Below are 25,428 nucleotides of genomic sequence, written 5' to 3' on the forward strand. Positions count from 1 at the left end.
TGGTTTTCTTTTTATCAGTAAATATTTTTATTTTTCGTTTGATTTTGAATGATCATGGTTGATGTTTCTTATTTTTGAACCGATTGTACTTAAGTTTTGGTTACAAAATAGGTACAAATCAGGTATTTTAAAAGTGAAGAACCGATTTTACTCATGTTTTGGTTATAAAATAGGTAAAAATCAGGTATTTTTAAACCGAAAAACCGATTGGGACCCGAACCCGAAAGTTATTGGATTGTGCCGGTTCTTTGAAGATTTACTAACCCCGATCCGAACCCGATAGAATCCGAACCGGTCCCGAACCGAACTTTCATATAATCCGAATGGGGCTGATTTTGATAAACCCAAAAAACCGAAACTCGATTGGATAAAACCGAAACCCGATTGGGACCCCGAATGCCCAGGCCTAAGCTTAGCCCAAAATTTATCAAATTTATTTATTTTTACATAAAAGAGTCCAGTTTTTCTACTTTTCTTTAAAGAAAAAGGCTCTAATATTTTTTCAGCTCAGGGCCTAAACTAACATTAAGACGGGTCTGTCTGAGATACAATGTGATTCACAATACTTTCTACATTTGCAGAAACATCTCTGTAAGTTACTAAAAATTCCGGACTATGCAATTCTTTAAAGGTTATATAGTTAGCAAGCTTTCGGAGATTCCAGAATACTGTAGACAGAGCTGTTCGTTGTGGTCGTTCGCTACGGAGAGAGTCTGTCCATCAAGAATGTCATTCTCGTACATGCAGAAATGTCTGTCGATCCAAGTGTTTTGGGAAAAATTTCATCGTGCAATCATTATATATGAAACTATTCATCAATATCGCATATGTTGCAGGTAATTTGATCATTATATGTAATAGAATTATAAATAATATAATGTATGCTATCCAGTGTTAAAAAAGTTGTTTAAAACATGTTTACATCTTATATGATGTTAATGTGTACACCAATTTCACAACACTAACTTCACAATGTACGTGTACAACATACATAAAAAGCTCTCATCCTTATATTCCTTCTGTTCCTTAATAATAGACTTTTTAAAAAAAATATTTATTTCAAAAAGATGTATTTTTGTGTTTTCTATGAAAAAATTGTAAACTTCAAGAAAATTAATTAACTTTATTGAATTACTATTGGTTTAAAGTTATTGAAAATTAAAAATTACAGAAAACGATACATTTATTATGGTAGTTTAATGTGTTTTATTAATATTTGTGAAAATAATAAAAAGTCTATATTTTAGGAACGGGAGTACGATTTTTCCAAAAAGTCAACAATCTTTTTTGAGTCATCTTGTTGTGTGTACTTCTGCATATAATTACTGAAATCCGTAGCTTTTATTCCTTATTGTTGCTAGTTTTCATCCAGTTGTTAGGTAGCTGTTGAGGAGCATTACATCACATCCACGAGGACAAGATCTGCTATGATTTGTTCAAAAAATATATTGTTGATTTTTCTTATTTTTAATAAACTTGACGTTGCATATATAAGAAAAGTTGATGTAACTGAGAAACCTTGAGAACAAGAAATTTGCAAATTTCATTATTTTCTCCACTTCCTTTTAGTTTTTTTCTGTATCTGCTGCCTTCACTCTCTTGGGATATAAAAAAAAAAGATAAAATTTTCTGAGAGAATAGGTTTAGAGTTTATAGGGTCAGATCGTTTTTGTGGGTTTGATCCTGAAGAGCAAGATGCGTTTGAATGTGTGATGTAGTATCTGCATAATGACTGAGCCAAACCCGATGTGGGACAAATAGAGCGCAAGTTCTGACCCTTTACCCCTCCTGAAATTAGTCCAGACGTTTCTTACACGTTATGTCTCACTGGTAACTTTCTTAACTCATAAACATACTCATTGTTTTAATAAAAATGCGATTTATTAGTCTCTCATGGACCTAACTCTAGTTGCAGATTTTTGTTTGCAAGGGGATCTTGGGCATGATTTTGACTCAAAAATAAACTTAACACGTTACACGAATAGCCCACCAAAGGGCAAGCAGGTTTGTTTGTTGGAGGTCTCTCTCAAGGTGATCAATTATTGATGAAAGAAGCTAAACAAACATATCTGAGGTCTTTCTTTGGATAAACAAGAAAGGAGATCGTGTCCAAAGAATGATTTATGTTTTGTTGATCTTGTTCTGGTTTGATTTTGAACAGCTTAGTGTTGCTCTGTAATGGATGCATAACCAGTAGATATGTCAGGATATTAAAAGGAACCGTTATTTTGCCTCGTGATAGCGATGTTCCTTCGAATCTTCTGACATATCTACTGCTTATGCCACCATTACAGAACAGCAACAAGCTGTTCAGAACCAAACACAGAACAAGAACAGCGGAACATAAAATCTGATCATCAGACACACGACCCTTGGGAAATTCTTTTGTAAAACTTGAATCTGGAACTCGAAGAATCATGTTTATTGGAAAAAAAAATGTAATTTATTTTTGTATTAGCACATTTTATTACAATAATCCAGTTAAAGCATTCCATGAGATGTGAAAAACTTGGTTACGCATAGAGACAATTGGAAAATGTGTGGTATATAGGGAACAAAAGTAAGAGATTATCCTCCCATCACAAGAGCCATTAATTCCTTGAGCTATAAGAAACAATAGAGACCCTCTGGTTCCTGCTTAACAACTGTAAAAAATACTTTTGAACTCAAAGAATTGCCTCACGGTCAACAGTAAACATGTCTTAAGACTTAACTCACAGAGAGAAGGCTATGAAAACAACAAGAGTAGCTTCTTATTTATAGAGAGCTGAAGGAGATAAGTAGAGAATCTTATAAGATTACAATCGAATTTGAGTCACACTCTCCAAACCAGAACGGATAAATAGTTTCTGCATATGTTTCGAGTTTTAGATCGTGATCAAATCCTTTACACAATCTAACCCTGCTACACCTTTGTTTGAATGATTTTTGATGTAAAAACAAGGACATGCAACATCAAAAGTGATGTATTCAAAGGTTCTCAAGAATCATTCAGAAGGAGAATCATCAATGGGATGCCAGAATCTATTATAGAACCACATGGTGTCACCCTTCACCGCATAGCCATCCTGGTTCCTGTGCCAACCATAGTACGCGTGAGTCCTGTTCTTTATCGATAATACCGCGTGTCCGAAGCTCGCTTCTCTGAAGGCAGAGTACTTAGGCTGAGGTTCAGTCATTCTGCAGAAACCATATCACACATTTTCAAACTCATCATCAAAAAAATCAGTTGCAATGATCACAAGCGTTTGATTATTTTAGCTTACCTGGTTGCTAATCCTTCAAGATTGCCTCCATCACCAATGGTGATGTATACTGGAGCAGATTTATCTTTAACCGGAGTGCAAATTCCATTAACCACGTTGTACGCAATGTTTGATACACGTTCCTGGTTTCAAAATAGCTCAGAGTTGTCAGAATCTATGGTTAAAAGAGACATGATAAGTTAAAAAGTTGTTGATATCTTACTGATCTTTCATAGGCATGAACGTGACCTGCAAAAACAACATCTACTTTGTACTTAACGAACCACGGCTCATACATCACTCTCATGGTTTCACCTTCCATGTAATGATAATCGTAGCTGTTGTACCACGGTGAATGCATCAGAACGATCAACCATGGAGTTTCTGTTCTGTTTACTTTAGGGAATTCCTTTTCTAGCCATTTGAACTGTGGCGTGTATTTACCTGTCCAAGGAAAAATGGAACATTAGATTCATCTTACGTCTTGGTTTAATAATAATCTCACCAAAAGGTTCAAGATGAGTTTACCATATGCTGAATATGAAGCTAGCACAATTATGTAAGCCGGTCCTCTCTTTATTGAGTACCAGAATGGTTCTGTGCTGCCTGATGATCGGTAAGGAGTACGGTACCTATTCAGGAATGGCTTAAATGGTTTGGTTTCTCCCTGCAGAGCGCGTAAAAACAATCCGTTTCAGTCTCAGTCTAATTTATGTAGTGCTAGTCTAACTACATGCTCTTATATCTATTTGTGTTGTAGCATTTTATGCCTAAATCCGAAAAAAGGTAGATGAAGCAAGAAGCTTTACAAGCTCGGGGGCAAAATCGAGTTCATGGTTTCCAACGGTCCAAATCCAGGGCTGATAAGCTGTGCTTCTTTCGGCAAATCTTCCCCAAGTGTCCCATCTGTTGTTGTCGTGGTTTGGGTATTGGTCGGCATATGAGAAATCTCCAACAAACAAAACTGCTTGCCCTTTCGTTGGGTTATTCTCATAATGTGTTAAAGTTATGTTTGAGTCAAAACTCTGCCCAAGATCCCCTGTAAAAACAACAATTTTTCAACTCCATGGGAACCTAATGAATGCCTTTTTAGTAGAAGTTAAAACCATGAAAATGTTAGACAATCACCAATAAGACCAAACGTGTAGGGCACGTCAGGACCGACTTCAGGAGGAGTGAAGAAATAGAACTCACGCTCCGTTTGTCCCACACCTACCACATAGTAGTACTTGGTGTCATACTGCAAGAAGAGAACCACAATATCAGATTAAGCTGACAATAGCAAAGATTTTGATAATGATGATGGCATTTAAAATATATATATATATATAATGGACCTCCAAGTTTCTAATGGTGCAATGATGGATGTGACCAGAGGTATAGTTGTAGAACTTGTACGTCTTGGATTTGCCATAGGCCTTGAGCTTTTTGGAGCTGTTCTCTTTCCAGTAAAGAACTGTGTCAGATCCTGGTGCTTCTTGTGTCACCCAAGACACTATCACTGCTTTCCCTTCTACATCCCCTTGTGTTATATGCACCTTTTTTGTGGAACCCCCAATTTAGATCAGTTGTTGTTTTTTCTTTGTTTTTTGACATTTAGATCAATTGTTTTACAAAGAAGAAAAGTTTGCAACTGTATAATCTTTATTATAATCAATCAGAGTCGCCCACTAAATAGCTTTTTCTTCCATTAAAACAAAGATAAAAAAAAGCCACACCTAATATTCAAAACCGGTTCTAGCATAGTTAAATAAGATTTTGAACCCCTAGTTTTTAAGAGTTAATATATAGACCATATGACATCTAAAATTATCAAAGATACATTTAAAAATCATTATTATAATCTCTAAAATTTCAGGATGACCAGCTCTACTAATGTTAAACTCAAAAAGAGAAACTCTAACACCCACCGACAAATAAATTGATGTACCAGCAATATAACCAAAAAAGAACAGAAAAAACTAATACTTAATCATTATAATTATTTTGGGAACAAGACTCAGAAAAGATTGTCGATTATAGAAAGAAAAGGTGTATACGTACCTGTTGTGGTGCATTGTAACCAGGAGGAACACGAAAAACATCACTATCGAGTGGCATATCAACCGTTGCCTCTAACCTCCTGACATAATTACTTGTTCTGCCACCATGACAGAACAGCAGTAAACTGTTCAGAACTAAACCCAGAATAAGAAGGACAAATAGATTTGGTCCTTCGAGACGCGGACCCATTTTCTTAGCTTCTCTTATCTTTTTATTCTTCTTTTTGAGTGCTCAGATTATTTTGCCTGAAAATATATCCTGAGGGAAGCTATTCCTATATAGACGGGGAAGTTTCCTTGTAAAGAAGATAGATGCATGAGTTAACTTAAGAACCCGAATATTCGTGCGAAGTTGCCAACTCTGTTTCTTAAGAAAAAGATTTAACTTATTTCGATCGAGTTTAATATATTTTGGGTATTCTATTTTTATTAATTTTATTTGTTATGTGAACGCTTGTAAGATTTTCTATTACACGAATCAATGCTATCTTTTTCTTGTCATCTGTTATTTATGTCAACTAACTTGTCTTTTTCTTCTTCATTTTGTTTGAAACTTCAGAAATTGTTTTTCTTTATTATTATTTTTTTGAAACTTCAGAAATGACAATATAATAGTATTAGTTTAACTTGTCTTTTTCGTCTACATTTTATATTCCTTCTTCATTTTGTTTTCGTTTTCTTTTTAGTTTCATTAATGGTCTGAACTTTGACACACAAAAAAAATCGAGATTAAGGGAGACCTATTGGAAATAGAATTTGTGTGGAGTCTGAAATTTTTTAAAGTTAAAAGATTTTTAAGAATTAAGTAGATTTGATAATTCTTGCCATATGTATTTTATAAATTGTCATTGCTTATTATTGATTAGCATATATTTCCATATATGTTTTTCTTTCCAAATTTATATTTCTATAAAAATACTTCTAATTTTTTTTCAAGAAATATAGTTATTTGATGTTAAAATAATTTTTTTTGTTTTTTAATATTTTGATATTTTGAATTTGTCTTTTTTGATTTTTGTTTAAAGTTTTATAAGATCAACCTAAGATTTTTTCATGATTCTAGATTATTTTAATATTTTTGTTTAAAGATTTATTTTTACAAATATCTTTCACCTGATAATAAAAATATAATACAAAATTTTTGTGTTGTATATTTGTGTTTTTTTGTTACATAGATTCTAATTAGAACCCAATAGAACAAATTCAACTAAAATTATTTTATTTTAGTGTGAAATATAGAAAAAAATTTTGTGTGTCATTGGAGATGATCTAAGTTTAGTGTTTACTTTGTTCGCAAGTAAACTTTCAACTGAAAAATTAAAAAGGAAAATCCATTTTCGTTTTTAGCTCACCAAGTCCCGTCGCATCTAATCTATTCATATCAGATCATGCAGCATTAATGCGGATTTTAATGTAATATTTTAAAACCACAAGCCGATAGGGTACATATTCTAGTTAATAGCTGTCTGACAAGTACATCATTGACTTCAATTTTCTTTCATATATAGATCTTAAAATAAATCAAATCACAAAATATTTAAAATAACTTGATAATAAATGCTTCAAGAAACGTAGATTACAAAGCAAGGCATATGCTAACTGGTGGACGATGATAAGGAATATTCCATTCTCACATATGCAAATATGATTAGTTTATTTGTTCTTCTCAATCTACGTATTCTTAAAGTAATTTCAAGAATCAGTTATCAATATATGAATCAAGAGGAAAACCTATAACTTTCTGAAAAAAAAATATATAAATAAGAAAGATTCTAAGCGTCTTAGGTTTCATCAATGATAAGACATCAAAAGACAGTACTACAAAAGAAGTGGAAGATTCGAGTGAAACCCAGCTTTGAGTTTCAGATATAACCTCTTCTCGTGAAAACTGGTTGGTTTGTAGGTTGTAGCAAAAGCAAAGAGGATCTTCCTACGACTTTCACACATGTGACATTGTCGACCTTTGTTTTGTACTATAGTTGATGTATCTATATAATTATTAACTTGTCCGTAGTTGTTGGGCAATTTAAAAGTCTACTTGTCCCATACGGAAAAAGTCTAATATAGATTTTTTTTTTTAAGTCGTCACTAGTTATAAACACAACCATAGATGATTTTTGAAAACAATTGATAACTAAAAATCTCCTAAACCCCAGAAATATCAATTTTATCTAATTTCTAAAAGCATTTCCAACTAAAACAGACATTTGGTCATAATTAGAGACTAGATAGCTATCTTAAGAGATACTCCGTATATTATTTAAACTTTTCGAATATTTATTAATAAGCTCTATAGAATCACGTGTACTGGACCAATAACTTTCGATTGCTACTCAAATTATATAGTTTTAAAAATGATAAAAATATCTTAAAATATTTGATAAACTAGGATAAGATCTGCGCCTTGCGCGGGATTAAGTTATTATTTTTATTATATTTTGGAGAATGAAACAATAGTTTGGTTTCATTTGGATTACGGGTGTTCAACCCGGATATCGGGTTGGTTTCGGTTCGGTTCGGTTTTTTCGGTATTTGGTTAGTAAAATATAACTACTATTCTAAATCCATATTTACTTTGACTTTAGTCTTTCACATACTTTTGAAAGATTTCAACTGGACGACTAAATTGATCAGTCAATCTTGTTGCTTTAAATCATTAGTGTTTATATATATATATTATTTAGTTTGAATATTTATTAAATAAAAATTCATATGCGTTATATTTTATGATCATTTGTAACTTATTATAACAAAAAAATAATCTATTGATCACAAAATTTTCAGAGTGGGAATATTCAAATTTCTAATAATATATAGACGTTTTGAAAAATTCAAATATAACATATAAGAAAAAATATAAATGTTTTTATTATATATTTAATGTGATTTTTTAATATCTTTCAATAATATAAAATTAAAAAAAAGAACTAAGATACCAAAATTGTTATCAAATATTTATTATTCATAATAATTAATTTTCATATATACGTTAATCATATTAGGTAATTTCGTAGCTTCTAATTAAGGAAAGTGCAAAAAAAATTTTGGTAGATTATTTATCAATTCGATAGTTAGTTTAATAAAAAATATAATGTAAGTCAAGATGGACCAACCTATTTTTCTAAGAATAGTATATTTATATAGTCATTTATTAAATGAGAATTTATAATCATACAGTTCTATGATCATTCATATCATTTTATAACTGAATATTTAAATCATCGATAACAAAATTTTCAATGTGAAATCTTTAATAAGTTTATAATTTATAAATGTTTTTGAAAATTCATTGAAAGTTTTAATATTAAAATATTTATGTAATCTTATGGTATATAGTATAATCTATATATATATATAAATATATGTTTTATTATTAAATGATATTTTTTACTCATATGGTTTTAAAATCATGTGTATCTTCTTATAATAAAAATGTTAAACCATTGATCATTAATTTTTAACATAATAATTTTAATAGTTTTAGTCATTTATTGTCGTTTTTAAAAATTCAAAATATAACATATACGAAAAAATCTAAATTTTATTTTTATAGCTAATTTGATTGTTTAATTTATTTTAATAATATAAAATTAAACAAAAAATGATGGAGGAGATATACATTGTTATCAAATCTTTATTATTAAACTCATTAATTGTCATATATATTAGTCATTTATGGTAATTCCGTAGGTTTTATTTAAGGAAAGAAAATATCATATCATATCATTATATCATATAGTTTGACCAACTTATGTATCTAACAACATATAAAAATCGAATGTGGACCTACTTATTTTTCAATTGAATGTAATTGACTACCTAATTGAGTGCCACCTATGCATTGGGGCCTCTTTTAATTAATACAAAATTGAGGTTACATCTTTTCAAATGTTCCTCAATTAATATATAAGGAATATTATAATGGAAAGATAAAAAATCTCATTAGAAATAAACAAGTTATCAAGACAACATAATGAGGTTTGTTATGCACAACGTTATCTAGTGATTGAACTGTGTGAGAAAATATTTGTTTATAGTGTGTTCAGCAAAAATGACTATTGAAATGAATCAAAGGTTTTTAGAATATAATCTTGAAGGCACAAGGAGTAGATTTTGATTCTTTGTGACAGTTATTTGAAATGATCTTTAAGAAACTACTAGATTAAGGTCGCGTATATTTTTTGTTTCACATTTTTTTTAGAAATTTAATATTTAAATTTGTGTTTTTAATCATATTTTTAAAAATAATTAATTAAAAATTCTAATAATTGTATTAAAATAGTTGGACTACATATATCAATAGGTCATGTTCTTGTTTTGATAGAATAGATTTTATATATCACGGTGCAGAAAAAAACAGATATGTAATCTTTCATCTTTCTAGCCTATCTTTTTTTCACTAAAAGATTCTTATATAACCCTGGTGAAATTCGAAACAGAATACAAAGCCAACACAATGAGAACCGAAGCTCAAGAGTTTTAGGAGAGGCTAATCCCACATAAGGGAGACATAAACACCATCAAGAGAAAACATCTAAGCTGCACCACAAAACTACAGACGGAACCACAACCCATAGAAACTATAAAGCTGTACCATAAAGAATCCGAAACCAAACAAACATAGTACTTAACCAAAGCCCACGACAGCTGAGAAGGGAGCAGAACCGAAGGAGAGATGAGCACAAGCAAGCCCACTAGCAACAACAAACTAGAGCACTGAGGAGACCAAGAACGCAAAGCTGCAAAGAGGATACATGAACTCCAACTCGGAAAACGCCAAGGAGTAACTCCAATCAAACAGGCGGACACAGCGATCCATCTACAGCCACACATAGACACCTCCTCGCAAGAGAAGATTGGAAGAACCAAACTAATGCAATGTCTTGAGCTCAATTCAAGAACCACACACATACATCATTACATCAATGTAGTAAGAAGATATGTCTTAGGCGAAATTTCACCTGTTTTTTTTTTTTGCGCCAATATTTCTTTGGGTTTTAGACTAGGCCTCAATACTTTCAATTTTAATCTGATGAATAATGATCCCAACTAGTCAGCTTTTAGAGCATCTTTAGTGGAAGTACTTCATTGAATCTCTTGAACATTAAATAATAAAAATAATCATAGAAGAGGATAGAGGTAGAGAAATCACTGGAGACGTTTCCAGGGGAAGAGACGATAGACCATTTTAAGGTACTCTCTCTCCATTTGTTCCTTTTTCATTGGCTAAAGTTTTTTTTGTTTAAAAGTAAATAACGAAAGTATTAGATATCAATATAAAATTAGAAAGAGACGATTCTATATTTTTCTATTACTAATGATGCTCTTACATTCTGATTACTCTTTAGTAATTTGGGTTACAAACTACATTTTGAGCAAAAAAATTGTTCTTTTATTCAAATAATTTGATTCTGGCTAAATCACCACTCATAGGCAAGAGCATTCTTTAGATAACCTTTGGCTTAACTAAACTGATCCGTACTCTATTTGCTGAATCATGCAAAATTAAGTCTCTTTCTTCTTTTTTCCCAAGAAAATTCTCAATCTTGTGTAAGAGATTAAATAGAAGATTTAAAGGCGGGAATCCAAATGATTTGTGCGCCATTACTAGTTGGCCTTTTAATAGGCCTGCGATTTGGGCCAATTATCCATTTTGACTAATGCTCCCAAATCTTTTAACAGAAAATATATTTTGACTTCTGAGAGTATGCATGCAGTATTAACGAACTACAATTACATGCAGGAAGGATTCGTTACTAAATCATTTGATTTTGACTAGCATCTGAGTGATCAATGAGAAGTTGATATAACTAGTAAATAAATAAAAACAAATCGGTTTGATATCTAAAACCATTTTCCCAATAAGATCCTTAAAACTTCTTTTTTATTTTTTAAAATCCTTGATCTTGACTATAAGAAAAGCTACCAGTTCTTCACTGATAAGGGATCATGATCAACTGCTAAAGATTTCAAATCACACAAAAGTAATGATCTATTCACCATATTTACAGAAAACCATCAAAGATCAATAGCAAACCTCCAATGTCAGTCTTCCCTAAACTATTATTCCACACAAACCATGTTTTGATGAAGAATATTTACAGAAATCGAAAACATCATGCATCATTCAGCACCTGAATCTGATGCCGAGCCCGTACTTGCAGTAGATGCACCCACGCTTCGTGAACTCTTTCGTCCCACGCTTCCTAATCCTGTCTCTCTTGACCTTCACGGTTCTTGATATCACCTCATCATAATGTTCATCATCGTATTCGTACTCGCCATCCTCGTCCTCACATTGTTCCTCGTCCCCTTCGTCGCTGTTGACGTAACCCTCTATCTTGATTCCAAGAGAGTAACGCGACTTAACTCCACGAGGATACACTACCGTCCTCAGGTTATCATCGGCGACGCCGAGATCAAGATTCGCGATGAGGACAATCTTCATGAGCGGCGAAGTAACCGGGGATGAGGCGGAGGAGGTGATACGGAGGAAGCGTGCGACGCGTTCACCAATGGCATCTTTCGTGGGCGTCTGTGGTGAGACGGAGGACAAAGAATCGTCGGAGGAACTGACGGTTTCCCGATTGTCATCTTTGTGGTGAGGACGGAGAGGAACAGCCATTGATGGATCGATTCTCTCGTTCTTGTGGTTTTGAAATTTGAGGATGCTTTGCTCAAGGGAGGAGAAGGAAGTTAGCTTTTATACTTACAGACGCAGCGACTTTTATGTGTTGTTACAACTTTCAACTCTGAGGTGATGAATAGACTCTCTCTTTTTTTTAAAATACACAACTTAGTTATGAGATTATTTATTAAATACCATTTTTCTGTTTATAAATTTTTGAAAGCAACTCTCGTTAATTTTTAGTTACATTTTTCATGTGATATGTCAATTTAATTTCTCCTTATAAACGTTCATTCATAAGATTACATCTTTACCAAAAAGGTCAATGTTTCGCTGTATTATATGTTCTTTAGTCCCCAAAAAGGTCAAAGTTTCAACGGGGAAAATGGAATGCATTTATTTCAATTTCATAAGCAGAAAGTTTTGTAAAAGGCATGTTTTGTAAAAATTTGTATAGTATTTGTCTAAAATATTGCAAGTTATTTGAACATTTTTTATTTAAAGAACTTTTAGACTTTTGTTTTAGAAACTTTTAGCCAACAAATTAATTTAGAAAAGCTTTTTATCTAAAACTAAATGTTATATATATGACGTTTAGAGTAATGTACATCTTTTACCTTGTAATAATGTTTTGCATCAAGAAACAAATCAATTTTAAATTGATTGAAGGCTTGTTAATAGAACAAAAGAAGAAGTCTCCATGACTCCATGCATCAACAATACTGATGGACTCACGCCGCAATAATATTCTATGATAAGCAATAGTTGACACCAATGGCAATATTATAAATCTTGTTCCATTTGATGAAAACAAGTCTTCAGATCCTCCTCTAATTTTTTTTTTTTTTGGAGAATGTTAAATTTATTCAAACAAAAAATGCCTTTTTACAAACTAATGCAGCTTGATTCGAGAGTTTTTGTTTTGTGAAACCATAAAAATAAAGCTTAATTATATGCCCGTGAATCAAATCAATTTGCCATTGCTTGGGTTAGATACTTCCCTCCATATTTGTGTCACCACCGGTGACACGGCAAACCAGTGAAATGAGCTTGATGTAAATGAAAAAGGAAGAAAACCATGCGACAACAATAATTTCACACATTTTCATTCTTTTGGTTTAATTTCTTTTAGCATATTCTTTTGCTCTTAACCACATCAAGATCATTAAAATCGTGCGTTCCTTTGTTGGCTAAGAAAAGAGTCTCCACAAGCTGGAGATGCTGAGACCGTCTATTAGAAGAACGTAGTATCAAGGAACAAAGAAAATGGGGGCATGGTTGCAAGCAACCAAAGGCATCAAGATTAGAGAAATAATTAAATGAGATACTAGCTTCTTTTTTTGGTGCCATTGTTACTTAGTATAAAAACAGTAAGGAAATTAGTAGTAAAAAACCAACGATTCGTGGATTGATATAATACTCGGGGCAAATTCAAAACCTGTTCTAGTAAGGATGATTAGCCCAAGAGATCATGAATACAATAGCACTGTTTTTTCTCTTTTCCTCAGCCAGAAAAGAAAAAAGAATATGACACTGAGGTTTCAAGTGAAAAAATGAGAATCCACCAACTTTTGTTTTGAGCATATAAGAGTAATGAGGGTTAGATTCAACTACATCATTATGCGAAGGACTGCGAGTCCCACTGCTGAAATGGAGACGAGTGTACCAATGCAGTATTTGATAACTTCGTATTTGGCAGCTTCTAGTTGAGCTCTCAATGCATGAATTTCCTGCAACAAACAAACATATCATGCGTGTTATCAAATCTTCCCAAGTGCAAAAAAAAATGAAGAGAAAGTTTATATGAGTAAAGGAGATAGCAATACTCTGTCAAGCTTGTTCGTGAGGTTTGTTGTTTCAGAATTCTGATTAGCTAGCTCATCACGTATCCGGCTGTAATTAAACAAGACAATCACAAATCATATTACCATATAATTCAAAACCTCACGGCGCTCACGCCTTCCACAGATGGAGATGGTGGTAAAATGGTAATAGTCATGTGAGAAAATGTGGAAGTTTTCATACCCTCTTTCAAGATTCAAATCCAAGCGTTGTCCAGCTGTTACCTTATCAATTTCATACCTGTTTCAGCTAAGATGCCTTAGTTTCAGATTGTTCACAATATATAACAAGATGACATCGAGAATGTGAGAGAGGCTAGATAAAAATTAACAAAACCTTAGCTCGCTTCTCATCTTCTCTATATCCCCTCTTAGTTTTTCTGTCTCGCGTTGTAAAACAGTAAAATGATGCTCCTGCAAAACCAAAAGTTGTAACACAACATCATATGAAAAAGCTGCCTAAGACTCACAGAGAAAGAGAAAGGAAAAAAACATCTTCTCGTGTGTTAAATTTTTGAAGTCCACACAATATCAACGTCAACGACACACTTCAGTGTTGGAATTTCAAAGTAACACAATCTCTCAAACTAGTCACAATCTCTCAAACTAGTCCATAACCCGAAGAAAAACAATCATAAATGAAGATGTGCATAACGAGCAAACCAGTTTTTGTAACCATAACCAACTGATACAAATGAGATACAATGATGTATGGGGATGGCAAAACGCAATCACAAACTCAAAAGGTTATCCAAAATAAAACTAGAACCTGTATATGTTATTACAAACAACCATATGCAAGATAACAAACAAGAACCTGTATATGTTGTTACCTGAGAGCTTTTGACTTCAGATTTAAATTTGGAGAGATTAGAATCTTGAATCATTTCAATCTGCACCCACAAAGACACACCAAGTAAGACCAAAAACAAAAAAGATCCTTTTTTCTTTATTAAGTAATGCTCGATTGAAAAAAGCAAACAAAGAACCTTCTGCATCTCAGCCTTGGAAACAAAAGACTCGGAGACATTCTCCAAGCTATCATTCAACACCTCAGTGATCGCAGAAGTAATGGCCTCTGCTTGTTTCGATGGTACACCTTGTGCTTCTAGACTCCTCACCTTTCAACAGCAACAAAAAAAACAAATTAAACATTCCTCAAGATACTCTGCCTTAGCTTTTAGATCTAGGGTAACGTTACCAGAGCCAAGGTATCGACGAGGAAAGCACGCTTCCCGTTGACTTTCGTGAGCTCCGAGATTTGCCTGAACTGGAAGGGGCGACGATCGATTAAGCCGTAGGCGGAGGAGGAGGAGGAGCCCAAGCCTCGGGGTCTGGCGATTGAGAGCGCGGATTGAGCTCCTAACAGAGCCAGGCGCTTCGACAAGTTCATCGATCACAAGGGGATTTTGTTTTAGTCGGAAAATGAAAATCGAGATTGATTGATTTTGAGAGTTGAGAAGAGGAAGAAGAGATTTTGAGAGAAGGGTTTCTTCTTCCTTTCACTTGGGGGTTTGGTTTGATCTCGCGATGGATGTCAATTTACATACTTACCCTTTGACCAGGACCAGTATTCTAACCCATAATACGGTTACCGAAACGCTATCGTTTACTTACTTGCCCGCAAAGTTTTTTTTTCTTTTCGTTTTTCCCTACTTTAATCGTTTTAATAATATTGTGTTAAAAAAAACAAAAAAATTTCTTAATAATATTAAACAAAAACTTTACTTGTTGAATGTAAATCTTTTTTTTTTTTGAACTGATAATTTAAAATCTTTTTTTTTTTTGAACTGATAATTTAAAATCTTTATATATTAATTTGAAACCTACTCTTCTTTTGTTGTATAACGAAAGCTGAGGACTGAGGTACAATAGTGATGTGCGGGTCAGGTCATGCGTTATGGCTACTTACAAGGGTCATTGACTCACTGTCAAGAGGTGTGTGGGCTCAAGTGGTCAGGATCTGGTCAGCGGCTAGCTAGTAGTGGCAACGACAGTCTAGTACACATATGTATGGGATCTTTCTAGCTCTACGCAGCATACATCTTCTGTTAGAGCTCTCGCTTGGTGTTCTTTCCAAAGCAATTTGCTTGCGTCTGGCTGTGGTGAAGAAGATAGGAAGATAAAGTTCTGGAACACTCAGACAGGGGCTTGCTTGAATTCGGTTGACACTGGTTCCTTTCCTCCCAAGTTTCTTCTCTGTTATGGAGCAGCAAGGAAAGAGAGCTGCTTAGCTTACATGGGTCTCAGCTCACACTGTGGAAGTACCCATCGATGGTGAAAATGGCTGAGCATTCTGGTCATACATCAAGAGTTCTATCTATGACACAGAGTCCGGATGGTTGTACTGTAGTCTCAGCAGCAGGAGACGAGACTGAAGTTTTGGAATGTTTTTGAAGTACCTGAGACCGTCAGAATACCTGTTACAAAAGCAGCTCGTGGGCCGTTTTCTCATGTGGCTCGTATTGAGACCGTGAAGGCTAGCCTACAAGGAAAGCCACTGATCGATAATTGATCGGATTAAAAAGTTTAATTGTGTAATTTTGTCATCAGAGTTGCTAACTAAAAGGATGCTAATGTAATAGAATGACAGAAGTTTTATCTTCTGTCACCACCTTTATTTGCAAGTCTTCGTTAGACGTTTTCGTCACACATGATCAATTCGTCTACTTCTCAAAAAGTTCTTCTCATCTTTCTTCTTTTGTTCTATACGTACATCTTTGGACAAAACTTGTTTGTTTACAGCCGGTTTGTTCTAAACAAAAGTGTGGAGCACTAGTTGTTGATAAAAAGGGGGTATGTTTGCTCTTCTTTGGTTATATCATATAATGCGTTTGTTATGAAACAGAATAAGATGTTGTCAAACTTTATTATTATCTAAAAAATCAAAGAAAACTTTTTTGTTTGAACAAAGCTTAGTAGAATTTTAAAACGAAACATGATGTATGGGGGTGAATTAAGACTTTCCTAAAGAGAGGTTTACTGATAGAAAACATATAGTTGGTCTAGCAAATACTATATGCAAGAGGGATATTCTCTACCACCATATTCACCACCACGACATTTCAGTACTAAGCCCTTAAACCCCAAAAACAAAGAAACATGTCAAGCTAATTCTGAGTGAAAGGCTCTCAACAAAAGACTCTTGTGCATAGTGTGTCTAAAACGCCTAAAACTGCTTTTTAGGATGCAGCAAACATCACCCAAAAACAGAAGGAGATTGAGAAAAGCTGGTTTAGTTGTGGAGGTAAGTGCAGGCTGCTCCTTTCCTGCAATTTCCATTTTCTCGATGAAACTTGCATACTCTTTGCCCTTTGAAGTTGTTATTATGCCCACCACTTCCACTTGACTGCCTATTCCAACCATACCCAGAATCTCCATTCTGGTTCTGTTGGTTTCCCCAGTAACCAGTTTGGTTCCCTCCTGAGCCACCGCTTGGCATTGCTGTCTGGTTTTGAGTTCCCCAGTTTTGATTACTGTTCCCAGACTGCATCCCTTGACCTGTCTGCATCCATCCAGAGCTTGTACTACTCCCTGGAGCTTGAACTTGGGCTTGGGATTGAGCTTGACCTGTTACACCCCACCCGGAGTTTGGATAAGCTTGTGGTTGTTGTACTTGGGCGGGCCCGCCCCATCCAGGATTAGGCATTCCCTGACCAGTTGGTGGAACCGAAGATGCAGCCCAGTTTACGCTCATTCCAGCTTGAGGAGGACCAGCCCATCCCATGTTTGGATTTACAACAGTCGCTTGACCCCAGCTGCTGTTTTGGTTTGTTGGAGCCTGAGGTTGTCCTGAGTTTTGACTGGTGTTCATAGCCCATGCTGGTGCCTGAGTCTGAGTATTTGATTGGCTTGGAACGGGAGCTCTCCATGGATCAGATGCTGGAAACCCTGGTTGACTTTGCGAGGTGAGAGCACTTGGAGTTGTGGTGCCATAAGACGCAGAACTATTCTGAGAAGAAAATGGAGCATCACCTCTACCACGACCATGTAAATCAAATTTATCCGTCTGCATGTTACCCCAGCTTTGCATTCCGCCTACCGGTGTTGGAGATGGAAGAGGACCAGAAGAACCATAGTGATTAACAGAAACGTTAGCCCGATCTGGTGTTGGAATTGGGTGGGTTCCAGGCTGCAATGCACTAGCAGTGTTTACAACCACAGGGATATCTGTCCTTGAAGCTTGACTCGGGACAGATTGTGCTGAAGGAAAACTCATCGACTGAACAGCTGACTGCGCAGAAGGCTTGGTTGGAGACCATCTGCTCTCAAAACTTCTCCTTTTTGCCGTTGGGGTTGTCATTTGAGTCGGAGTAGGCGATGGAAGGCTTCCACCTGAACTCCAAGTATCCTGAGAATTCTTGGGAATGTCAAGGACTGATGGAGCGGTCCTAGCAGAAGAACCTATATTGGGTTCAGATTGGCTTGATTGACCAGAATAAGCTTTCGTGTAGCTATTATCCACCGACTGGCCTTGCTTCTGAAACAGCCCAGCCAATGCATCAGTCAGGAGAACAGAGTCCAACGATGACTCGTTGGCTTTCCAGATTTCCAACTTAGCAGGGAAGTACCCAGTGTTGTTCCACTTACGGAGCTGCGCCATTGAAAAAGGCCCTTGAACTTTACCAGATGGGTCCTTGTAATGCCACATTTTCTCTGACTCATTTGACTTGGGAGCAGGCTGCGGAACAACAGGAGGAGGTGGCGTTGAGATTACGGGGGCAATTCTAGGAGACAATTCTGGTGGCGCAACAGCACGGGAACTTCTGGGAGGAGGTTCGGGGAGAGAAACAGTTCTCGGCTTCTCAGTGCCTAAATATTGTTGCATGTCTTTTTCTCTTTCTCTACCTGAATTCCACAGACTATCACTAACCTTGTCGTCAGAACTACCAAGATAATCCCCTCTTCCATTAGAGCCTCTACCAGAGTAACTTCTGCTTAACTCACGATTTGCACTTGTGCTTGAGTAGTTACTTGTGCCAGTCCATGATTCATTGGAACTAAATCCTCCCTTTCGTGGAGATATCGGGTCTCTTCCTCTTCTGTTGAAGCTACTACTTCGTCTCCTCAGACTTTTCTCTAGATGAATTACAACAGCCAAAGATCAAAAAACGTTAGAATAGATAACGCCAGACAACAGATGCAAGAAACAAACTTGACTTTTATACGAAACCTTTTTCTTTTTCTTCTTTTTCATCTTCGTCTTCGGACTCATAATCTGGGTCCATCTTGGGATCAGCATGTATTTCTGGAATTTCTTCTAGCCTACGCTGCCGTTCCTCTGGAGACTTCAGCAGTTGCACTTTCTCAACACATTCTCGCAGCGTAACAATGGGTTAAGGATTACTTAGTAAGTGAACAGAAAATAATGAAATTATATGCTTTTGACGACAAATGACAGATCATATGCTCTTTCCCTGAAGTACAAAAACATACACACAGAAGCATTCCCAGAGCATCAGCAATAATCATTTTGACAAGAACTAGAAAAAATTCAACAGATAAGGATATTCTTTTCTGTGGCCCATGTCGCTAGCACGATCACGCAAATGACTGAAACGTAGGATCTCTGCGTCCAACAACTGCATCATAAAAGTAACAAATTTCAAAACATAAGAGAGACGATAGAACACTAGTCATGCACATTGCCTGGGCAGATTAGTACAGTACTACAGTTAATCTCCGTTTCCCAATCTAGAGAGCTCACTTACCAAACGTATAATAATGAGTAAAAGGACAATGATTAACAACTTACGTTTTTTACCCTCACTTCCTGCAGCGCTATGGCCTTTTCTTGTATATCACCCTAAAAAAACAATTGACATTAGAATACCCAAAAAAGTAAAAGCATGATGGTTGACAGAATTTAAGACGCAACCATATGCAGACTTAAAATAATATGAAGCATACCACTGTCAGCCTGTTGATTAATCCACATTTTATGCTCTGCCTTAGACGATTGCATTCATCCTGAAATTATTGCACGGAAGCTATTGGTTAAACATATGGCATTCTTGCACAATTACTGCTCGCTAATCAGGAGAAGTTCGCTAAGAAAAGAGTAACACTGCCTCCTCGGCTTGTCAACATATGAAAATGCAAAGAGAATTCTACGTAAGAACTAAAGTTCGAATCAGCAGAAGAGTGTGTCACCTCAGTGAAATCTTGATTTGATATAATGTCGATGGATATCACTTCTGTTTTGTCCAAGTTTAATATCTCAAGTACATAGTCTGTTGTTTTTTTGCCAACTTTATAGGGTTCAGGAGCTTTGCTTGTGCCTGTGTTTCAAACCAAAAGAGATTAGAGTCAACCTTTGAATTAACCATATATTAAAATAATCAGTAAAATGGAAACTAAACATACCAACAACTTGAACCAGTCGATATAAATCTTGCTTTTGATTTCCAGATATCCTTAACCTAACAAATGCACTAGCTACTTTTTCTTCGAACGCTGTAGAATCTTCAAGTAGATCTTCCACCAAGCTCCGCCTCAAGTATATCAAATTGATGTTGTGCATATCAACAGCGGCAAAATCATCAAGATTGGATTGACGCCCTTTCCTTGCACCCTTTTTACGTGTTTTACGTTTCTTATCCTTCGCACTTTTCACTGGATGGTCCACGTTTTCATCAAGATCCACATAGTCAGGGTCTGTATCAACAATGCTACCTTGAATATTATCTGCCTGCTGCTGCTCTTTATCAAGGAAATGGGTATCAAGGATATTTAACATCTCAAAGTGCCCAACATGAGATTTCCCGAACAAATTCTTAAGCCTGGAGTCACAAACAACTTGGCTTTTACGACGGGGATCACGAAGATTATATTTTTTTATATAATCCAGCAGGAGCGCGTGTACTTCTGTGGAAGGTAAGAAAGATCTGTCACCACGTCTCATGTGAGCGACAACATCCAAAAGTTCCTTGGAAGCCCACGTTTCACCTGACGAGCTTTTATTAGCTGGAGATTGGTTTTTCTCCGCAGAACCAGACTTCGATCGACTTCTGGTCTTCCTCTTTTTGGGAGAACTATCCGAATCTGATCCTTCATCAGTTCCATAGTCAATCTCCCTGGCTGTTCCCTGTTTACCAGCATTAGACTTATTTCCTTTCTGTGGGCTCTTAGCCTGATCAAGTTCCTCTGGACTTATAGATAGCTGCGTTTTCAAATCAATCCAGTAATCCTTGAAGAGAGATTCCCAGCTGGTCTTGTCGTCAAAATCCAACTGCGCCTATAAAAGACAAAACGGATTCAGTGAGAGGTATCAGAAACAGAAGACTGATATTCAAATCGACAGTGGAAACTAAGGTATAAACGAAAATCAACTATTCGGTGTGGAACAACGATGACCAAATTCATAGTGCATTAGTCATATTTCAAAGTAAAAAGACAGAGACGTATGTTTATAATGCATCAACCAAGTTGAAAGCTCATAAACACGTGCATAATGCAATAGAATAATTCTCCAGGAGAAAACAGAATCAGTAAGTATCATCAAGTTTTCTATGCTTGGTCCACAAAATGTTTGATGAGAGAAACGGTAAAAGCAAGTTCATGCGGTACTTAAACATGATGATCAGTTTTATCAACAGATAATCACAAGAAAAAAAATCAACAAGAAAGAAAACTAAAAGTGTATTCAAGCATACCGGCTCCTTCTTTTCCTGCTCCTCTCTTTCTATCAACTTGATTGTCTCCATGCATGTTTCACAGAAACCCTTATTACCTCTTATGCAAAAAAAGACAGCATCCTTGGCGCAGCCCTTGCATAATGAAAACACACATGTGTAGCACAAGTATGTCGCAGTTTTCTCACATTTGCTACACTGGTGCCATCCTATTCATGAAAATGTAACATTGTCTTAGGTTCTAGTATAGAGACATAGAAATAAACCTTCAAAGATTAAGCTTACCAAATACATACATATACAGAGATAGGTAACAAACGAAAGTATGACAAATGACCACTCAAACATTATACTATCTAAAGTGTATATGATGTATTCTAACATATGAGGGACAGTAACATACTAAGATACGGTACAGTGTTCTTTGGGCTCTTACATCACATTAGCGTCTGTTATTTATTACCATATGTACCAAAAGTGATTGTGAACCCATTGCTAAAGACACGAATCATCAACAAATCGGTACAAAGGGAAAATAGCTTAGAGAGAACCATTAGTCGATGCCTAACAGAAATGAAAAATCAATATCTTTCTCTTTATATCAAAAGGTTCTCCTAACAAGTTTAAATGGATAGAATTATAGTGACGATGTCACCACTACCAAAGTATATAAAAGCATCAATGCTCGTATTTTTCAAAAAAAATTACGTAATAAACGACACAAGAGATCCCACTGCTGCTACCGTTGACAACAGCGAATCAACTAAAAGCCACCGTTGTCAAGTTCTTGGGAATTTCAAAGACTACACAGCCTTGATAGCAATCAGACATCCATTTCACAAACAAATTGCCCTTGCCTGTGTAGCATTTGACAGTGGTACAAAAGGCTTGAGACTAAAGAAAGATTCAATAAGGAAGGACATGGAATGAAATACGATGTGCAAAGCAAAAGCAATAGATAATAACTTTCAACTAAAATTTCAACCTTATAATCTGAGATGAGTAAAGGAAAAAGGGATTTAGGATAAATGCATACTATTAGCCAGGAACTCAAACGAAAGAAGAAAGAAAAAGCTTGAATTACCAAGACATTGCAATAAAAATCATAATCAGAATGACAGATAAAAAACATATACCATTATGATTTCTAAAAAATTAACAATGTTAAAGACACTGTAAATAACTAAGGTAAACAATATACATACACCACTCAGAGAAATTTTAGCAGATTATGTGTCATGTTTTCCTGAACTATATTCACTGATTAAATAACAGAGAAAAACTTACCACAGTTCCATTTACCCTTTGACCGGAAAAAATCCTCGTCTTGATTTACACAGGAAGGGTGGTAAGCTTTTGGGCATCCCCTGCAAGCCAACATAATCGTACATTTAAATACAACAAAAGTTATCATCTGTTAAAGGGACCAGAAGAAAGAAGGAGAAAAGAGCACATGAACTACAAATGTAAGTTTACCTGCGGTCACAAAGGACAAGGTCACCCCCATCAAAGCATATGAAACAAACATCTTCCTCTTTTTTCTTTCCTGTCTTTGTATTTCTCACCCGCTTCCTCTTTCCTCCAACACCCTTATTTTCTTCCTCGACGTCCTCTGCATCTTCATCCCCCGTCTCAGCCGTTACACTCTCATCCTGTGTCGCTGATAGTTCTGTCATTTCTATCTCTTCCTGACTTTCCTTCCCCTCCTCTATATCAGCTAATGAGGAGTCTACATGCGTTTCCGCATCAGTCATGTTTTCATCTTTCTCCTCATCCTCATCTTCGGTCCTTGCCTCTGTTTCTTCTGACAGTTCAGAAGCTTTTGTTCCGTCTACTTTACCCTCAACAGTCTCCTCTTGTGTCTCTGTCATTTCTGCCATTCCCATCTCCTCCTGTCTTTTCTTCTCCTCCTCAGTATCAGCTACCGATGAGTCTCCAAGAGTTTTCACATCCATCATGTTTTCATCTTTCTCCTGATCCACATCTACGGACCTTGTCTCTGTTTCTTCTGATGCTTCAGCAACTTTTGTTCTGACTGCTTTACCCTCAACAGTCTCCTCCTGTGTCTCTGTCATATCTGCTAATCCCATCTCTTCCTGAATTTCCTTCCCCTCCTCAATATCAGCCACCAAGGAGTCTGCATGCGTTTTCACATCAGTCATGTCATCATCCTTTTCCTGATCCTCATCTTCGATCCTTGTTTCTGTTTCTTCTGAGACTTCAGCAATTTTTGTTCCCTCCACTTTATCCATAACAGTCTCCTCCAGTGCTTCTGTTACTCCCATCTCTTCAAGATCTTCCCTCCCGCCCTCAATATCAGCTACCGAGGAGTTTCCATGGATTTTCACATCTTCCGTCATATCAGTCATGTCATCCCCATGTCTGATCACTGTCCCTATTTCTTCAGATGCTTCAGCAATCTTTGTTTCGTCTACTTTAGCCAGTTCCTCAGATAGTTTTTGGGTTTCCTCCAAATCAACTGTCTGTTCTGCTTCACCTACACAAGCCATTCCTTCACCTTCTTCCTCTATCCCATCACCATATTTAACATATGTTTCCACTTCTTCTGCAGACTCTGGTACATGCATGTCCACTGATTTACCAGCTTCTGGGTCCTTCTCAACATCTTCTTTGACATCATCCATAACAGTTTCCTTATCTACAGACGATTCACCCACTCGAGTCTCATTTTTTTCTGAACCCTCATTAGCCACATCATCCACATCTTGGGGCTTAGTTTTGATCTCCAACACAGTAATATCATCAGGCTTTTCTTCCTCCTCGGTCATCAGATTACCCATAGCACCTTCTGCGACATCCATGTCTTCTTTTGCATCTCCATCTGTCAGATCTTTAGCTTCTTCAACAATTTGCAACTCTTTTAATGGCTCTTGCTCTAAAGGAACTGAATCGCCTAAACCTTTATCTTGAGATGAAATTTCAGTAAAACCAGCCACGCTAGCTACATCTTTAACATCGGGAATATCTATGTCAACACTAACTATATCTTCCAAGGAGGCAGCTTGAGCTGCAGTGTCCTCCTCCATGACATCAAGCTTACTCTCTATCGCCTGACTACTCTTCTCATCGGCCATACCTCCACAAACTACCTCTTGGCTTCCCTCTCTCAGAGAATCATCTCCGTTTACCTCAGAAGCTGAAGGCTCTTCTTCTTTGCTTTCCTCGAGATTGTCTCCTGAAATCGAAACCTTTTCACAACCTAACCCTAACAAATTAGCTGCTGAGTCACTCTGCTCAGCCGCGCGGTCCTCTTCTCCTCCTTCACCAACCACCGGAGAAACCACCTCCACCGCAGCGCCACCACCAACCAAATCCAAGGAACCGCACTCCTGAGCAATGAAACTCGCATCCTCTTCTCCGCCTCCCTCCGCGGCCACCGGAGACAGGTCTGCGGAAACAACGGCATCAACCACACCACTCATCTCAGCGACGGGATTCAAAACCGCAGCGGCGGTGTCAACCGCATCAATTCCTTTCGCACCCGTAGCTCCATCGCACCCGCCGCCTTCCTCGGCGGCAACGGAAGATTCGCCGCACGTTCCTGCGAGATTAGGGTCGTTCGAAACGTGAATACATTTAGGGTCATCACGCATCGACTCAACGGAAGCTTTCGCCGAGTCGGAATCCATAAAGCGATAAATAGGGATCAGCTTCGCCGGCTACAACAGTGGTCCATAAATTCACAAATTGAGAAGAGGAAAAGATCTGAAAGCTTTTTTAGGGTTTTCTAGAGCGATGATTTTGGGGATGTTTTTTTTTTACAAGAACATTGTCAGGTGTAGAACCACATTAGATACATGTTATATATATTAATTTCTAGGTCGTGCGAACACTTTATGGAGGTCGGTTGGTTAATAACTTTAGACGATGTGGTGGGAGTCTTCAACGTCTCAGGTTCGATCTCTTTTCTTCAACTTTACCTTAGTTTGCTCTTCCGCGAGATTGATTAAATATTAAAGCCCAATGGGCTATGGGGCTAGAACATAATAATGGACGTAATTTAATATTGGGCAATTC

At 36.3% G+C, this 25,428-nt stretch overlaps 3 protein-coding genes, 1 long non-coding RNA gene, 1 other non-coding gene and 1 pseudogene across 5 annotated transcripts; 3 read left to right on the forward strand and 3 right to left on the reverse strand.

Moving 5' to 3' along the window:
- The first annotated feature begins 422 nt into the window (after window positions 1-422).
- On the forward strand, window positions 423-2,487 carry LOC117127669. The gene is made up of 2 exons (XR_004450689.1): window positions 423-1,830; window positions 1,916-2,487. It is a non-coding gene; the product is annotated as an uncharacterized LOC117127669 (long non-coding RNA).
- MIR5718 (microRNA MIR5718) lies at window positions 2,118-2,351 on the forward strand. Its single transcript, NR_120828.1, has one exon. It is a non-coding gene; the product is annotated as a microRNA MIR5718 (primary transcript).
- A 247-nt stretch (window positions 2,488-2,734) lies between the features above and the next one.
- Window positions 2,735-6,180, reverse strand: LOC103837767 (purple acid phosphatase 10). The gene is made up of 8 exons (XM_009114138.3): window positions 5,289-6,180; window positions 4,583-4,783; window positions 4,374-4,485; window positions 4,055-4,284; window positions 3,774-3,912; window positions 3,469-3,689; window positions 3,267-3,388; window positions 2,735-3,180 (listed from the first exon to the last, which is right to left on the reverse strand). The coding sequence occupies exons 1-8, from the start codon at window positions 5,475-5,477 to the stop codon at window positions 2,988-2,990; spliced, it is 1,407 nt and encodes a 468-aa protein (XP_009112386.1). The 5' UTR covers window positions 5,478-6,180; the 3' UTR covers window positions 2,735-2,987.
- Window positions 6,181-13,294: 7,114 nt separating this feature from the next.
- On the reverse strand, window positions 13,295-15,280 carry LOC103837768 (protein FMP32, mitochondrial). The gene is made up of 7 exons (XM_009114140.3): window positions 14,958-15,280; window positions 14,746-14,877; window positions 14,590-14,649; window positions 14,094-14,170; window positions 13,941-13,997; window positions 13,742-13,808; window positions 13,295-13,645 (listed from the first exon to the last, which is right to left on the reverse strand). Exons 1-7 carry the CDS (start codon window positions 15,147-15,149, stop codon window positions 13,526-13,528), a joined length of 705 nt encoding a protein of 234 aa, XP_009112388.1. The 5' UTR covers window positions 15,150-15,280; the 3' UTR covers window positions 13,295-13,525.
- A 6-nt stretch (window positions 15,281-15,286) lies between these two features.
- LOC117128421 lies at window positions 15,287-16,847 on the forward strand (annotated as a pseudogene).
- LOC103837769 (zinc finger CCCH domain-containing protein 19) lies at window positions 16,703-25,158 on the reverse strand. Its single transcript, XM_009114141.3, has 10 exons — window positions 22,867-25,158; window positions 22,678-22,757; window positions 21,412-21,599; window positions 20,123-20,993; window positions 19,910-20,037; window positions 19,667-19,726; window positions 19,512-19,562; window positions 19,268-19,338; window positions 18,930-19,081; window positions 16,703-18,835 (listed from the first exon to the last, which is right to left on the reverse strand). The coding sequence occupies exons 1-10, from the start codon at window positions 25,038-25,040 to the stop codon at window positions 16,992-16,994; spliced, it is 5,619 nt and encodes a 1,872-aa protein (XP_009112389.2). The 5' UTR covers window positions 25,041-25,158; the 3' UTR covers window positions 16,703-16,991.
- Between the last annotated feature and the right edge of the window lie 270 nt (window positions 25,159-25,428).

Source organism: Brassica rapa, chromosome A09 (assembly GCF_000309985.2).
Source record: "Brassica rapa cultivar Chiifu-401-42 chromosome A09, CAAS_Brap_v3.01, whole genome shotgun sequence".
In the NCBI taxonomy this organism is placed as follows: Eukaryota; Viridiplantae; Streptophyta; class Magnoliopsida; order Brassicales; family Brassicaceae; genus Brassica; species Brassica rapa.